The sequence below is a fragment of the Helianthus annuus genome, chromosome 15 (assembly GCF_002127325.2).
Source record: "Helianthus annuus cultivar XRQ/B chromosome 15, HanXRQr2.0-SUNRISE, whole genome shotgun sequence".
NCBI classification, from domain to species: domain Eukaryota; kingdom Viridiplantae; phylum Streptophyta; class Magnoliopsida; order Asterales; family Asteraceae; genus Helianthus; species Helianthus annuus.
The window spans coordinates 166,752,882-166,767,906 of NC_035447.2; the positions used below are offsets into that span (position 1 = coordinate 166,752,882).

General features: G+C 37.3%; 1 protein-coding gene across 6 annotated transcripts; it reads right to left on the bottom strand.

Moving 5' to 3' along the window:
- Nucleotides 1–711: 711 nt before the first annotated feature.
- LOC110912965 (inositol 1,3,4-trisphosphate 5/6-kinase 4) lies at nt 712–9,780 on the bottom strand. 6 transcript variants are annotated; one of them, XM_035983643.1, is made up of 13 exons: nt 9,596–9,780; nt 9,343–9,499; nt 8,672–8,707; nt 7,445–7,643; nt 7,275–7,369; nt 5,210–5,275; nt 4,293–4,495; nt 3,189–3,342; nt 2,767–2,880; nt 2,264–2,326; nt 2,027–2,172; nt 1,818–1,947; nt 712–1,037 (listed from the first exon to the last, which is right to left on the bottom strand). In XM_035983643.1, exons 1-13 carry the CDS (start codon nt 9,763–9,765, stop codon nt 894–896), a joined length of 1,677 nt encoding a protein of 558 aa, XP_035839536.1. In that variant the 5' UTR covers nt 9,766–9,780; the 3' UTR covers nt 712–893. The 6 variants fall into 6 exon arrangements, with proteins under 6 accessions (XP_035839536.1, XP_035839535.1, XP_035839534.1 ...); XM_035983642.1 differs by having other exon boundaries at nt 8,669–8,707; XM_035983641.1 differs by having other exon boundaries at nt 9,584–9,780.
- Between the last annotated feature and the right edge of the window lie 5,245 nt (nt 9,781–15,025).

Sequence of the window (15,025 nt, forward strand, 5' to 3'; positions counted from 1 at the left end):
TACAAAGCTCTAAACAAACGATCATATCACTTACTGCTCATCGCTCACAACAAAAGAAAATATTCCAGTTAATGCATCATCAAAGATTGATTTCACTACATATTTTAGTGCATGCATAAATGATAGGATATATTACAAATGAATCTTATAAATTGTTAACTTGATTATTTGCAGAAGCAAATCCAGAACAACGGGAGATGCAATGTATCAGGTCCACTTCGAAACGTGTAGCCGACCGTGGCGACGGCTCAAAATTTATGGGTTTTGGTGAGAGCACTTTCGTGCTGATAACGTGTTGTGAAACGACGACCTACTAGCAAACCATGAGAGAAAGAGATGTAGAGAGAAAGAGATTGATATTTCATTGATAGACATATTTACAATTGAGATAGAATAGTGGTATATATAGATGTACAAAACTTAGAGAGAAAGCTAATCTATTTTTGGTGTTGATAACCACATTAATATTAATAATAAATATATTCATAACATTTCCACCGTTTATAGAACTTTTTTCCTTTCTAGAATTGGATTTAAAAGGGTTAGCAGCAAGTCAAAGTACTCGTATCGGCCTGTACTAAAAACGCCCCGTTACCCAATCCGTTCTGCTCGGCAATGATACTCTCAATGTGCACACTACAACGAGAAACTAGCCGAATACAGTATTTTTGATGCATAAAACAAACAAAAAAAAAAAAGAAGATAAAAGTGTTTCAGATCAACCCAACCCATTTCGTTGCATATCAAAACTTGCACCTTCCGGGTACCAGAATTTATCACCAACTCCATTTGCCACCTCCGGCTAGTTCTCGCTAAACGAAATCAACGATACATAGTCATGAAAATAAAATACTTCAGCTTACGTAATTTATATTATTTTACAACCAAATACATTAAACGCGGACACCCTTTCTCAGACGATACTTCATTCTGATAGCGTCCCAAAATGCAGGAATCACAATTTCATTTGGCACTTCTTTAAACGATGGCAAGTAATTTACATCGACAATAACATGGTCTCGTGTCCCCTCCTGAATCTGATCAAATGTAAACAAGGATTTAAGCAATGTCATGATTTAAGTTTTAAATAAACTAAAAGCTTCCGTGATAACAAATGCCAACACGTCAAACGTTTTGATTAAAAAAAAAAAAATTCATTCTTTACTAGGGCTGTTTAAAAAGCCCGTGGCTCGAGGCTCGCTCGAAAAAAGTTTGAAAAAGACTCGGCTCGAAGTCAGCTCGGTTTTAAACGAGCTGGCTCGGCTCAGCTCGGTTTGTAAACGAGCCGAGCCCGAGCCAAAGTAGGTTCGGTTCGTGGCTCGCTCATTAGTAGGCCCGTTGGCTCGCTTGTTTGGCACGTTTAAATTAAACCCCAAATTATGTGTGTGAGTGTGTGTTTATATACATATATTCTAATATATCTAAGCAATGTTGTTTAATTAGTAATATGGTTACTTTTTTATAGAAAGAAATAGATTGTTAAGCTATAGTTTTAATTATTAATATTGATTTAAAAGATATAGATTATGGTAAGTAACAATAAATCTTTTCTTGTTCATTTTATAGTTCGCTTAAAATTACTATTCTGTTTAAAAAGTTCCCTCGAGGCTCGCTCGAAAAAAGTTCGAAAAAAGCTCGGCTTGAAGTCAGCTCGGTTTTAAACGAGCCGGCTCGGCTCGATTCGATTTTTAAACGAGCCGAGCCTGAGCCCATGGTTCGGTTCGGTTCGGCTCGGCCCGTTTACAGCCCTATTCTTTACTGCAAATGAAGACCTCTTTAACGAAAAACCAATGACTAATATATAGAAGGTGACTCACAACAACATCAAAGCCAAAGATGGTAAGATCGAGAACCCTTCTAAGGTAAGTTGCAGCACCGGTAACAAGCTCAATATCAAGATCGGGCTGTTCTTTCATCTTAGAGCCGTCGATAGGCAGAGATTTTAAACTGCGAATAAGAAAAAAACATGAAGATGTTTGACAAATACTGTTAGATGGATTTGGCGAACAAAGATGAAGTCGAGTACCTGTCGAAGAGCAGAGGTTTAGATCCATTTTTCTCGGACGAGTTCTTCAAAATATCAGCATTCGGCGTCGAATTCTTGACTGCATAGAATACCTTTTCCCCCAACACATACATCTTGAAAAGAGTTGACGAATGATCCACGTATTCCTGCGATTCATTAGACGCAATGAATGACAACACGACTTTATTATCCATCGATCTTGTATATCGTAAACAATTAATACATTAGATTGCATACCTGAACAACTGCTGGAAGAGGAACGCTCAGACCCAAAAAGTCAACCGCTTTAAAGACAATGGCCTGTCAAATACTACATAAGTCCGTTGGAAAAATGAGATAACATAAGATACTACATAATGTCACGTCAACAACCTCTATTATGACCATGAAAGGCAAAGTCAACGTCTTTAGTCAACGCATGATAAATTCACTTATTTCGAAAACTAAGGGGCTGTTTGGCAACATCTGAATGGTTAAGTGCTGAAACAGTAAGATGTCTGAACCATTAAAAGCCTGTATAATGCTTAACGGTTCAGAGGCAAATGTCTGACCAATTCAAATTAGAGGTCTTAACCATTCAGACTCTGTATAATGCTTAACCATTCAGAGGGTTCAGACATTTGCTCGTGAAACAAACAGTCTGAACCATTAAGTGCTGAACCAGTAAGAGGTCTGAACCATTAAGAGTCTCATTAAGAGGTAAACAAACAACCCCTAAGTCAGAGTCAACATCGTCTTACCATACTGTGTGCCTCGGCTACACCACAAGCAACTTGAGGTTTTACGATACTTGGTAGGGATAACTTAGCTTCGTGCAGCCGTTGTTCGAATTGAACATCCTCAAAGTTATCAACCTGCAAACAACTAATTAATGCTAGAGTGGACTAAAACAGTATCATGCAGAAAACAGACAAATATATAATACATATATATTTATAGAGTGCGGTTAACATACTTCACGGCTTATCATACTTCGCGTAGGCGACAATGGTAACCGTCAGATCAGGGCTATAATCACGCATGGGAACAGATAATCACGCATGGGATCAGTTTTTTAGTGATAATCACGCATAGGATGGATAATCACGCACGTTAAGTTGATGAAATGTATGTTAAGCCGTGAAGTACATTATACTTTCTCTATATTTATAATGCAGACAACCTGCAAAAAGTAAGCGCCTCTGATTTTGTGTCGGCTTTCGGTTTTGAGATTCGCCAATCCCAGTAGGATTTCTTGAACTTTCAATCGGTCCACAACTGGAAAAATGTTGTCAAATGGATCGATCACACAACAATCTGGCAGTTCACCTATATACCTAATGCACAAGCGAATTTATAAGATATCACTGTATGAAATTGTTATTAAGATAACTTCAATACCATTTTGATTAATTCTTTATACATGTAAATGTATTTAGGTCAGGGGTGCTAAACGGGTCGTGTTCACGGGTTGGCGGGTTCAACTTGACCCGAAAATCGTGTCATACATATGAACCCAGACACGACCTGAATATTCGCGGGTTGACCCGAACACAAATGTTATTTTTACTAAAAAGAAACACAATGTATATAATACAATTACATTTAAGAGTAAACTTCCGTTTTGCTCCCTGTAGTTTGTTCACTTTAACGGTTTTGCTCCAAACCTTTAAAAATAGCCATTTTACTCCCTGATGTTTCGGTTTTATTGTCAGTTTGCTCCCCGCCTCTAACTCCATCCAAATTGTTTGTTTTTCCATTTTGCTCCCTGCAGGGAGCAAACTGGCAACAAAACCAAAACATCAGGGAGTAAAATGGCTATTTTTAAAGGTTTGGGGCAAAACCGTTAAAGTGACCAAACCACAGGGAGCAAAACGGAAGTTTACTCTACATTTAAATTATATAATCTTATGTCAGTTTCTTTTATTAAGTCATAATTATGGCATAAAATACACACGCAATTTAATTTATGACATAAAACATATTGTAAAAAGTATAATATAATATAAATAGGTTAACCGGGTCAACCCGCCAACTCAAACGGGTTGACCCGAACCCGACCCTTTTAGCTAAACGGGTTCGCGGGTTCAACCTGAAACTGACCCGAACCCACTTGGACTAAACCCAAATCCGCGAATTTCATGATAGGTTCGTGTCATGTCAGAAATTTACACCCGTAGGTCAATATATATTTACTAGACAAGTTATATACTCGTTGAGCGTCAACTACTGATGAAGGTGAACTGAAACCGAGGCTACAAAAATCAGAATTACAGAGAGTTTTTACCTCTGTAACTCTAGCATTCTGGTGGTGTAAATAATGTTACCAGAGTGATCACAAGAATTGCTTCTTTCGATTGAAGAAATTTCATCAGTTGCTTTATGGATAACAATGTCCACTTTTTTCAACTGATATAGCATCGGGAGGTCAAATGTTAGAGGCAAAAATATCAACCCATTTTCCGTAGGGTTTAGTGGAAATGCACCTCTCTGCAAACAAAAAATGTTAACAAGGTATACCATAATTGATAAAAAGTAATCTTCTGTCTATTATTATTCGAGTAAATTACAAAAATCGTCCTTTATGTATGTCACTTGTTGCAAACTGTGTCCTTTGTCTTCAATAATTACAGAAAACGTACTCGATGTTTGCAAACCCTTGCAAGTTATGTCCTTTAGCCCTAACTCAGTTAATTTTTGTGGATAAATCTGACCAAATGAACCCCACACGAGGGTATTTTTGTGGTTAAATCTGAACAAATGAACCTCACATGAGAGTAAAATAACCAAAATACCCTCATGTGGGGTCCATTTGGTCACAGTTAACTTTTTATGGTTAAATCTGACCAAATGGACCCCACACGAGGGTATTTTTGTGGTTAAATCTGAACAAATGAACCTCACATGAGAGTAAAATAACCAAAATACCCTCATGTGGGGTCCATTTGGTCAGATTTAACCATAAAAAGACAAACTGAGTTAGGGCTAAAGGACATAACTTACAAGGGTTTGCAAACATCGAGTACGTTTTTTTGTAATTATTGAAGACAAAGGACACAGTTTGCAATAAGTGACATACATAAAGGACGATTTTTGTAATTTACTCTTATTATTCATATCAATGTTCCTCCTCAAGCTTATGAACTTTTCAATGTTATTTTGAATAAGGCAATTTTTTGCTATTTAAAAGCGAAAAGGACTCACCTTCGCAAAATCTTCCTCACGAGAAGGCTTCATAATATAGCCCACAACCACATTATCCTCACTACACTGCTTGAAAGCAAAGAACAAAAAGAAACATTATTACAGATTATTTTTGGCATTCAATATTTAACTTATATACATGATCAAGCAATGAATGAACACGGGTCATAAGGTGGACACACAAACAAACACAGATCAGTATCTTTCTATTCAACAAACTTTACAGAAAATCAGTGCTCTGATAATATCATAAAGAGTAAATTACGTTTTTGGCCCCTGTGGTTATATCACTTTTACTATATTAGCCCAAAATAAGAATTTTTAACATATCTGCCCCCCATGGTCTCTATAACTAACCATTTTGGCCCCCATAATCTCTATAACTAACCATTTTGGCACCTAAGTCTAACCATTTTAGCCCCCATGGTCTCTATAACTAACCATTTTGGCCCCCATGATCTCTAGACTTGGGGGACAAAATGGTTAGTTATAGCAGGGGCGGATATATATAGAACCAAGGGGTAGCCTCCGCTACCGCTTGGTCGGAAAATTTTTGACGTTTTTAGTGTAAATTTTGGAAAAATTTGACGTTTTTTCGATTTCGTTACCGCCTATTTATAAAACGTTCCCACTTGGTCGGAATCCTAGATCCGCCACTGGTTATAGAAACCATGGGGGCAGATATGTAATTCTTATTTTGGGCTAATATAGTAAAAGTGATATAACCACAGGAGCCAAAAACGTAATTTACTCTATCATAAATCTATCTACAGTCACTAGACTCGAGAAAATTTCAACCCATTGTATGTGAAATGCACTAATTTGGGATATTTTTCACCCGTAACATATTCAAGTGTCTACGACATTCTAAATTTGCTTTACTAGAAAAAAAAATGGATCATTTTTATTATAGTTTTTGTCAACACTCAACCCAACCCGTTTTGAGTCGAATCTATTTTTAACCCATTACATTCAGTGGCGAAGTATAGAGGGGGCGGGGAGGGGCGCCCGTCCCCCCGAACTTTTCGCTCAGTAGTGTTATATATGTAGTTTTCGTATAGAAATTTTTGGGTATATACATTTTCGACCCCCGGTTCTATAGAATTTTTTTGGTATATACGTTTTCGACCCCCCCCCCCCCCCCCCCCCCGGTTATTCGGGTCAAGCTTCGCCACTGATTACATTTGCCCATTTTTTCCACCTATGATGGTATCAAAATCAACATCATTCTCTAACAAAGTAACAATAAGTTTTCCCGATATACTAGGTAGAGGTGTTCATCGAATCGAATATCGAATTTTCGAATTATTCGAATAATTTTTTTTTTCCTTGAATTCGTATTCGATTCGATTAAAACTTACCGAATTCGATTCGAATTCGTATTCGAATAAAAAAACCAATTCGTATTCGATTAAAAATTCGAATTCGAATTCGAATTCGAATCGAATTCGAATAAATTCGATTTAATTCAGATTCTTTAAAAACATATAAAACCTATCAAAATGAAACATAAATTTTAAAGCAGCCATAAAGCACGATATCACATTAAAAAGTTCCAAATAAAATACCATAAGTCTAAAATTCAAAACGAGAAGTCGGGAATAACCACACCACATTAAAAGTTAATATTTATAGGGTTATAAATCTATTGATAGATTTGTTACTTAGGTTTTAGTTATGGGTCATGTAGTGGGTTTGGTAATGGGTAATTTTAATACTTGGAAACAAATTTGAAAATAATTTATAGTATAACTTAATAAAAGTTATATATGCATTATATATAAAAATAATAAATAAAAATGTATAATTTTTATTCGAATTTCGAATCGAATCGAATTTGAAATTATAAATTCGTATTCGATTCGTATTCGATTTACTTAACTCGAATTGATTCGAATTCTTTTAATCGAAACGGATTCTTGATAATCGAATCGAATTTAAACAAATTTCGAATTTTTCGAATTCGAAACGACTTCTGAACACCCCTAATACTAGGAACATTTAAAGCGCCTTACTTTACAAAAAAATTGTCATAAAGAATAGCGGAAAAAAACTGGATTATCACCTTCCTATTCAACTCACAGATAGTTAGAGGCAACTCTTCTAGCTTCTCTATGACGATCCCACTTAAATTCTTGCTTGTACCATCGCCATCAACATCTAACGCACAGGTAGATCATTGAATTAACCCATTTTTGGGGAAACGGGTTATATTTGGGACACTTAGTTACTTACTTACAACCACATTTATCCAGTCAGAATTCAAGGATTTTGGAACAAGTCCTTCGTTGTCGTTTGAAACCACGTGCAAAATAGTGGCACCGTTGTTCTTCCAAGCCAAAGAAACCGCATTTACAGTGTCGTCCATGCACGATGGATTGTATACGAAACGCTCGAGTGAGTATTCGTGTGCCAGCTTCTCAAGAAGGCTTACCTATAGTAAGCACATTTAAGCAGTTAGATATCAAATCCTGAGTTAATACCACTTGCTCTTGTTGACCCGCAAACACTAGTTAGTCCTTACTTTGAGATTCTATAAATACGTGTTAAATATGATTATAAAAAACTATATTAAAACAACGATAATCAAATTATCTTAGATAAAGGGATATAGGAGGTTTTATTCATACGCAAACGCTTTGGGTTCTGCCATTTCACCCTTTACCATTTTAGCTCTTTTTTTTTTTTCATAAAACTTAAACCGATTGGCTCATTAGAGATGAAAGATGACCCATATTTTACTGTGTACGTTTGTTTGTTTGTTTGTATAGACTAATCTTTGCAAGGCATAAGCTATTCTTGGTTTAAAAAAGCGTGAAGCGCACAAAAGCGACGAGGTCTAAAACCGAGGCGCAAAGCGCAAAAGCGGTGAGCTTTTCGTATGCAAGGCGCAAAGTCATCATCATCATACTCAGTAAATCCCACCAATAGCAAAGCTAAGGTAGGGTCTGAGGAGGGTAAGATGTAGACATCGTTACCTCTACCTCGTAGGACTAGGAATAGAGAGACTGCTTCCAGGTTTTATATATCCCATAGGTTTTTAGCATCCCCTACCTATGATTTAGCTATAATTAAGCTTTATATATGTTTTAAAATGAAAAAAAAAACATAAATGTACAACATAAAATGCCTGTTGTACAACACTTAGATGCACGAAAACAAACCATGTACAAAAGGCGTGGTTGCCTCACCTGCGCCTCAGGTCAATTGTTACCCTAAAAAGTGCGCCTCACCTGCGCCCTTTGTACATTGTGCGCCTTATGTCACACAAGGCGCAAAGGTTTGCGCCTTAGGTCGCCCTGCACCTAGGCGCGTCTTAGGCGCACTTTTTTAAACCAAGAAACTATTAAGAACTTAACATAAACAAAAAGAAGGCATCCTATTGGCGTCTAAAGCCCGTCTAACACACAAAACATATCCGATCCAATCGATGGAAAAACATCAAAACATAGTACTTACTACCTTCGCCTCCGTAAGATCCACCGCATACAATAACCCCTGCACAAAACAATAACCAACAATTAAACATATGCAATTTCAAGTGTTTTTATCAACTGTTCCGATTTCACTTTTAGGATCATTTATTGTCTCAAATGCAATGAAATAATCCAGCAACTTCAGCAATTGATCATCCAATTCTGATTTCTCATCTCAAAAAATATCACTTCAAAAATTCAACTCTTTTCATAAACGATAGAAAAATCACATAAGAATGACAGGTAAACCGCCAACAAGCTGCGCTGCAACCCCTTTTTCATAAACGATAGAAAAATGCAACCCCCCACACAGTGGAAAAGCTTGAGATTCTCGACCGGAGGGTCGAAAACGTATATACCCAAAATTTTCTATAAAACCGGGGGTAAAAAACGTATATATTCCCAAAAATTTCTATACAAAAACTACATACTCTCCACTACTGAGCGAAAAGTTCGGGGGTCGGTAGCCCTAAGCTATACCAATTGCCCCCCCCCCCACCCCACCATACACACACACACAAAAAAAAAAAAAAAAAAAAAAAACCCTCATTTTCCCACAAACCCAATAACTAATTCCTTACCCACATGCAATGAAGGCTTGATTACAACTCTTTGAGGGTTAGTTAATATCATCAATGAAGAAACAGATTTATTTACCGTGGGAATGTTAGAATATCGAAGCTTGCGAAGTAAATAATCAGCTCCGGTGTGAAGTGTGTCGGAGCTCAAGATTGCTGAGCTGTCAAGCAGGATACCACGGACTCCGCCGCCGCCGCCCATCGGAGTTTTCTGTGAATGATCTAACTTTTTTTTTCTGTGAATGATCAAGTGTATGTTATTCCTCTTTGGTAGTGGTAATATAATAAATATTATTAGATATATGATGACTTTCTGTTACGTGCTCATCGACCTGCCTACACCACCAATCGCCCATCTCCAGATCTGCTTTGATTCCATTCCATTCCTTGATAAACGCATATAGCCATTTTTTCTATGTTTTCGGGTTTTTTTTTCTTTTTTCTGCAAGTACACCGATCTCAGGACTGTTTGGTAGCCTCTCATCTGGTCATTAAGAACCATTAAGAATTTTACCAATAAGGAGGTAGAAGAATGTGACATGTGATGATTTATCATTCAGATGTTACCTCTTAACCATTCGAGGTTACCTCTTATTCATTCAGAGGTTTTAAACCATTAAGAGTAGCATCTGAATGGTCATTAACGCTGTGTTCCAGAGATCTACTTAACAGGGGGAGGGGAGGGGAGGGGAGGGAAAATGGTGTTCCAGAGATCCACTTAACAGGGGGAGGGGAGGGAAAATGGGGTTTTTTTTTGCCTGAAAATAGTCTTTCCAATTTGGAAAGACATGGAGGGGAGGGGAGGGGAGGGGAGGGAAGGGGAGGGATTTTTAACTCGGGAACACACCGTAAGACGCTACCAAACAGCCACTCAGACTATTTGTGGCTTAGGGTAGAGGTGTACAAATCGGTTTTTTTTCAAAAACCGGTTTCGGTTTTTTCACACAAAATAAAAACCGATTTTTTTTTATAACCGGTTCCGGTTACTAACCGGTTTTTGAGGTCCAAAACAATAACCAGTATAACCGGTTGGGACCGGTTTTTCCCAAAAAACCGGTTTTTTCCGGTTTTAACCGGTTTTTTAATAACCGGTTTTTGAAGTCAAGAATAGTAACCGGTATAAAAACTGGCGGTTAAAAAAACCGGTTAAAAAAAACCGATTTCGTTTTTTTTTTCCGGTTTCGATTCTAAAATCAGTTTTTTTGTACACCTCTAGCTTAGGGTATGCTGGCAAAACTCAAAAGTAGCTGGTTGCTGGAAGTTGTTAGCCGGTGGCGGGTGACGTGTGGCTGGACGACGGTAGCTTTTTAGGTGTTTAACAGAGTAGCTGGAACTTTTAATAAAATATAGAGTAAACTGCCATTTTGGTCCCTGTGGTTTGGGCAGTTTTGCCATTTTAGTCCAAATCTCAAACTTTTTAAATTTGGGTCCTTGTGGTTTGCATTTTGTTGTCATTTTAGTCCAAATCTCAAAAACTCTCATTTTTTACTGTTCCAACATCCTTTTTTTGTCTTTATCTGCAGGGGTAATTTTGTCCATTTAATTTTTATTAAAACAATTTCTTTATTAAAAAACCCCACAAATATAAATACCCCCTATTAGTTCCCAATTACATCATCATCTTCAACCTCCCAAGCGGAAACCCTAACAAGAGATCAACCCCAAAAAAACCCTAACCCACAGGAGATCGAAGTAACGACAATGGTAGTTTGCACTTGTGGAGCCTCAACCTCACTGAGAACCTCTTAATATTCATCATCGTTCATCGTTCACTGATCACTGTTCTCCGACGCGAACTCAGACCACCGATCACCGGAACCTGTAACACATGTCACCGTTCTATCACCGTCCGTCATCATCTCCGGTCATCGAACCATCTCCGAACTCTTCATCTTCAATGTTCACCATCACCGTCTTCGTCGATCTCGTTAACCTGCAACTTTCATAATCACCATCTATTTTCATCTTCTCCGACGAGTCCTCCGGCCACCGTCACCTTCACCGTCGCACCATCATAACCACCACTCCGACCACCGCATTCTCCGGTAACTGTTGCGTCCATCATCAGTCTTTTTCATCGTCATCATCATCGTCTCTGAACTTCACCGGTAACCTGCAACATCTCCGGCGACCACCACCTCCATCTTCCTGTATCGGACCTCCATCTTCCTGATTGTCTGATTGTTTTAACTTGTATCGTCGTCTGATTGTTGTCGGGAGACATTGTTTCATCTGAAAAAAAGAAGACGGGACGGCGGCTGAAGTTAATTTTAGGGTTTTGATGTAATTGGGAACTGATAGGGGGTGTTTATATTTGTGGGGTTTTTTAATAAAGAAATTGTTTTAATGAAAATTAAATGGACAAAACTACCCCTGCAGATAAAGACAAAAAAGGGATGGTGGAACAGTAAAAAATGAGAGTTTTTGAGATTTGGACTAAAATGGCAATAAAACGCAAACCACAGGGACCCAGATTTAAAAAGTTTGAGATTTGTACTAAAATGGCAAAATTGCCCAAACCACAGGGACCGAAATGGCAGTTTACTCTAAAATATATAAAATGATCAAAATAGACATAACTAAAAAGTTCATTATCTTTAGAGGTTAAAATAGTCATTTTTTTCCCTAAAAGCTTGTAGATTATTCTAAACGCTAGTAAGCTCACACACAAATTTATTTTGTAATATTGCACCACCCGGTGGTGCTGATAAAAGCCCATGCTAAAGCCACCTAACCCTGTTGTAGTCCAGGTGAGTAGAGGCTTTAGCGAATTTTCCTTTTTTTTATTTTATGTTTATTCTTTCTAAATTTGTTCATTAGTGATTGTCGATTCACCCCATGGGACATCACCTTGGTAGTTTGGATAAATAATCATACCTTGGTCCTCCAGAATCGTGTTATGTAGAATTAGACATGTGTAGATGATGTCCATTATTTTCTCTCGCGTCATATATGTTCTTTAGAACTCCAAACAATCTTTCAATATATTTTCTTGTTGATTCTTGCTTCTTTGTGAAGTACTTTCGCTTGTCATCAATTGTAGATGAAAAAGCTTGAACAAGTGTCAACCACTCGTTGTAAATACCATCAACCAGGTAGTAGCCGTACTTGAAATGTTCCACGATTGCATAAAACGATTGTGCTAGCGTAATCCCGTCAATAATGTCATCGAATATTGGGGATTGATCGATAACATTTAGGTCATTATTTGACTCAGCAACTCCAAAAAACGCATGCCAAAACAAAAGATCATGCCAAGCCCTAGGACACGTAGCCCATCCAACATGCGTACAGTCGGGGCTACCGAGCCTTCCGGGAAAACCATGTTTTTCACCTGAACCTCGTATATGTGTTGGATATCATACAATGTCGGTTTACGCAAATATCTTCGTGAGTAAATGGATATGGTCCCTACGTAAAGATATATAATTTAAACATTCGTTGTCAAATTTAAACTTAAAATTCTAAAAAATATAATTTAAGTAAAGATATATATATCTTGACAAGAAAAAATGATATCGCTCCGACAAATCATTCGCTAAACGCATAAATAATTGTCTACTCATTCGAAAACATCGCCAAAAATGTTTTTCATCGTAAACGGGATCTAGACTAAAATAGTGACGTATCAATGTTTCGTTAGCTCCCTCTCGATCACAATCAAGTGGTGGTTGTCTCGTTAGCCATTGTCGCCTTTGAGACCGCTCAACCAAGTAGTTAACTATTATCCTACCCGCTTCAATAATGAGATCGTCTTTTTCGGAAGAATCGGATGAAGAAAATGCATTCCATTCCATTTTATGTGAGTAAGGAATAAGAGATTTTTTTTAAAGAATATGGGAGAAATATGGGTATTTGGTGGTTATTTACAGAATTTTTGTATTTTTTTAATTTAAAACCTTGGCTCGAAATCCCACACGTCCCAACGATCATAATGTGTCGCTAGCCCTCTCACGCCCACTCGCTTGACACTGTTGTGTTCGCGAGCCACAATGGCATCCCGCTGGCGCCCCCGCTCACGGCTCCACAACGTGTAGTCTAACCCTTTGTACCATCTTTCAAGATAGACTACTAATGTCATATCATGTCTGTCGATTGGGCTATACGGGGCCTATAGGCCTTATATAGACATATACATGCCTCGTATACATTTATACGAACATATTGGATCCTACATAGGCCTTGAATGGACCTATAGGATACGTATAGAAAGAGTTTTTTTACAAACATTTTTATATAATATTTATTGTTTTAACAAAGTTTTATAAAAATTTAAGTAATGTTTTTAAATAAAAAAAAAACAATGTTAAATTAATCGTGTTTTAGCAAACATTGTAAAAAATTTATCGTGTTATTTAGATGCATGCCTAAAGGTTTAGTATAGTATAATTGTAAAATATGTCCTCTATAGTATAGTATAGTATCGTATTGTATAGTATCATATGATACGATATGATATGATACTTAGTAGACAATACTAGATAAGACAATACTAGATTATGCTGGGGAAAGGGAAATGCTTTTGGGGGAAATGTGAAGAACTAGGGTTTGGGATGGTTTATATTGGGGGAAAATGTCCAGTGAGTAGGAAATGACATTTTTGCCCTCATGTGACCTGCACGTGGTCACATTTAACTGGAAAAATAAACTGGGTTAGGCCTAAAGGATAGAACGCATATCATTTTAAAATAAAAGGTATAAAACTCATCAATTTTAAATACAAAGGACATCGCCTAAAAATGAAATAAAGATAAAGGACAAAACTTGCAATCACTCTTTATTTTACCAGTACTATTGATTCTAAATCATGATGTCGTTATAATGTCTGGATTGGTGATTGGATATCGAAGCCTCATGAATTATCATTTTTGTTTGGATAGTCTTTTCTCTTTTGTATATGTAACTATGAATAACTATGGTACCTGGTTTACCACTTTTGTAAAAACACCTGATAAGTTTTTAAATCATGAATGTTAATGTGTGTTTGACGTGTTTAGTAAAAACAAATTGCGACATGTTTTCTGCATTCAAAAAGGTTACAAGTGTAACACCCCATCCCGGAACGGGCCGGCGTGTCACTATAACAGTAGTCAGATCAAAAACATAATTCCATTTATACTTAAATGTATTACAAGGCTTCACAGCTTAATGAAGGATATCTAATCCATTATAATTATTTCTACCGTCTTTTCTAAACACTCGAGCACTCTTCCATTTTCTGTCCCAGCTTGTCTTGATAACCTGACGTAAAGAAGAAAACAACAACAACAAAAAACGTACGTCTGAGCAAAATTTCGAAAGTTTTGCCCAGTGTGCGGATAGAGGAAAACAAAAGCTTATTTTATTTTGATAACCGGATGGAACTTGACGATGCAAATAACTTAATTTCATAATCATATCTTACGGATGTACCCATGAGCAAACTTAAAACGTGACAATACACAAGTAGCTACTCCTGCATAATTATCACATGAGATGGCGAATTGGCATACCCGTTATCCACCTCCTTATACTTATACTTAAATCCTAGGATCGATCCATACGCCTCCTAATAGCCTTATGTACCACACTTGTACTTAAGAGACGCCGTGAACTGATCTCTCCGTCACGGATGGAGCACATGATGTTGATGCCACAACAACATGCTCGTGGGACACTCCACGAGAAGCGATACTCAGGGTATCAGAGTACAAATGGTCTTATTCACATAACTTATAAAACTTATTTTCAGAACAGAACGGAACATATATTGGAACATGCGA

What these genes read in the sequence shown, in the direction of transcription:
- LOC110912965 (XM_035983640.1), bottom strand. Translation starts at nt 9,765, where the DNA reads ATGGTTCTTAATGACCAGATGAGAGGCTACCAAACAGTCCTGAGATCG. An exon ending in TCTGTGAGTTGAATAGGAAG is followed by an intron (nt 5,276 to 7,274) that starts GTGATAATCCAG and finishes GCTTTCAAGCAG; the next exon opens with TGTAGTGAGGATAATGTGGT. An exon ending in TAGCCGAGGCACACAGTATG is followed by an intron (nt 2,327 to 2,766) that starts GTAAGACGATGT and finishes AGTATTTGACAG; the next exon opens with GCCATTGTCTTTAAAGCGGT.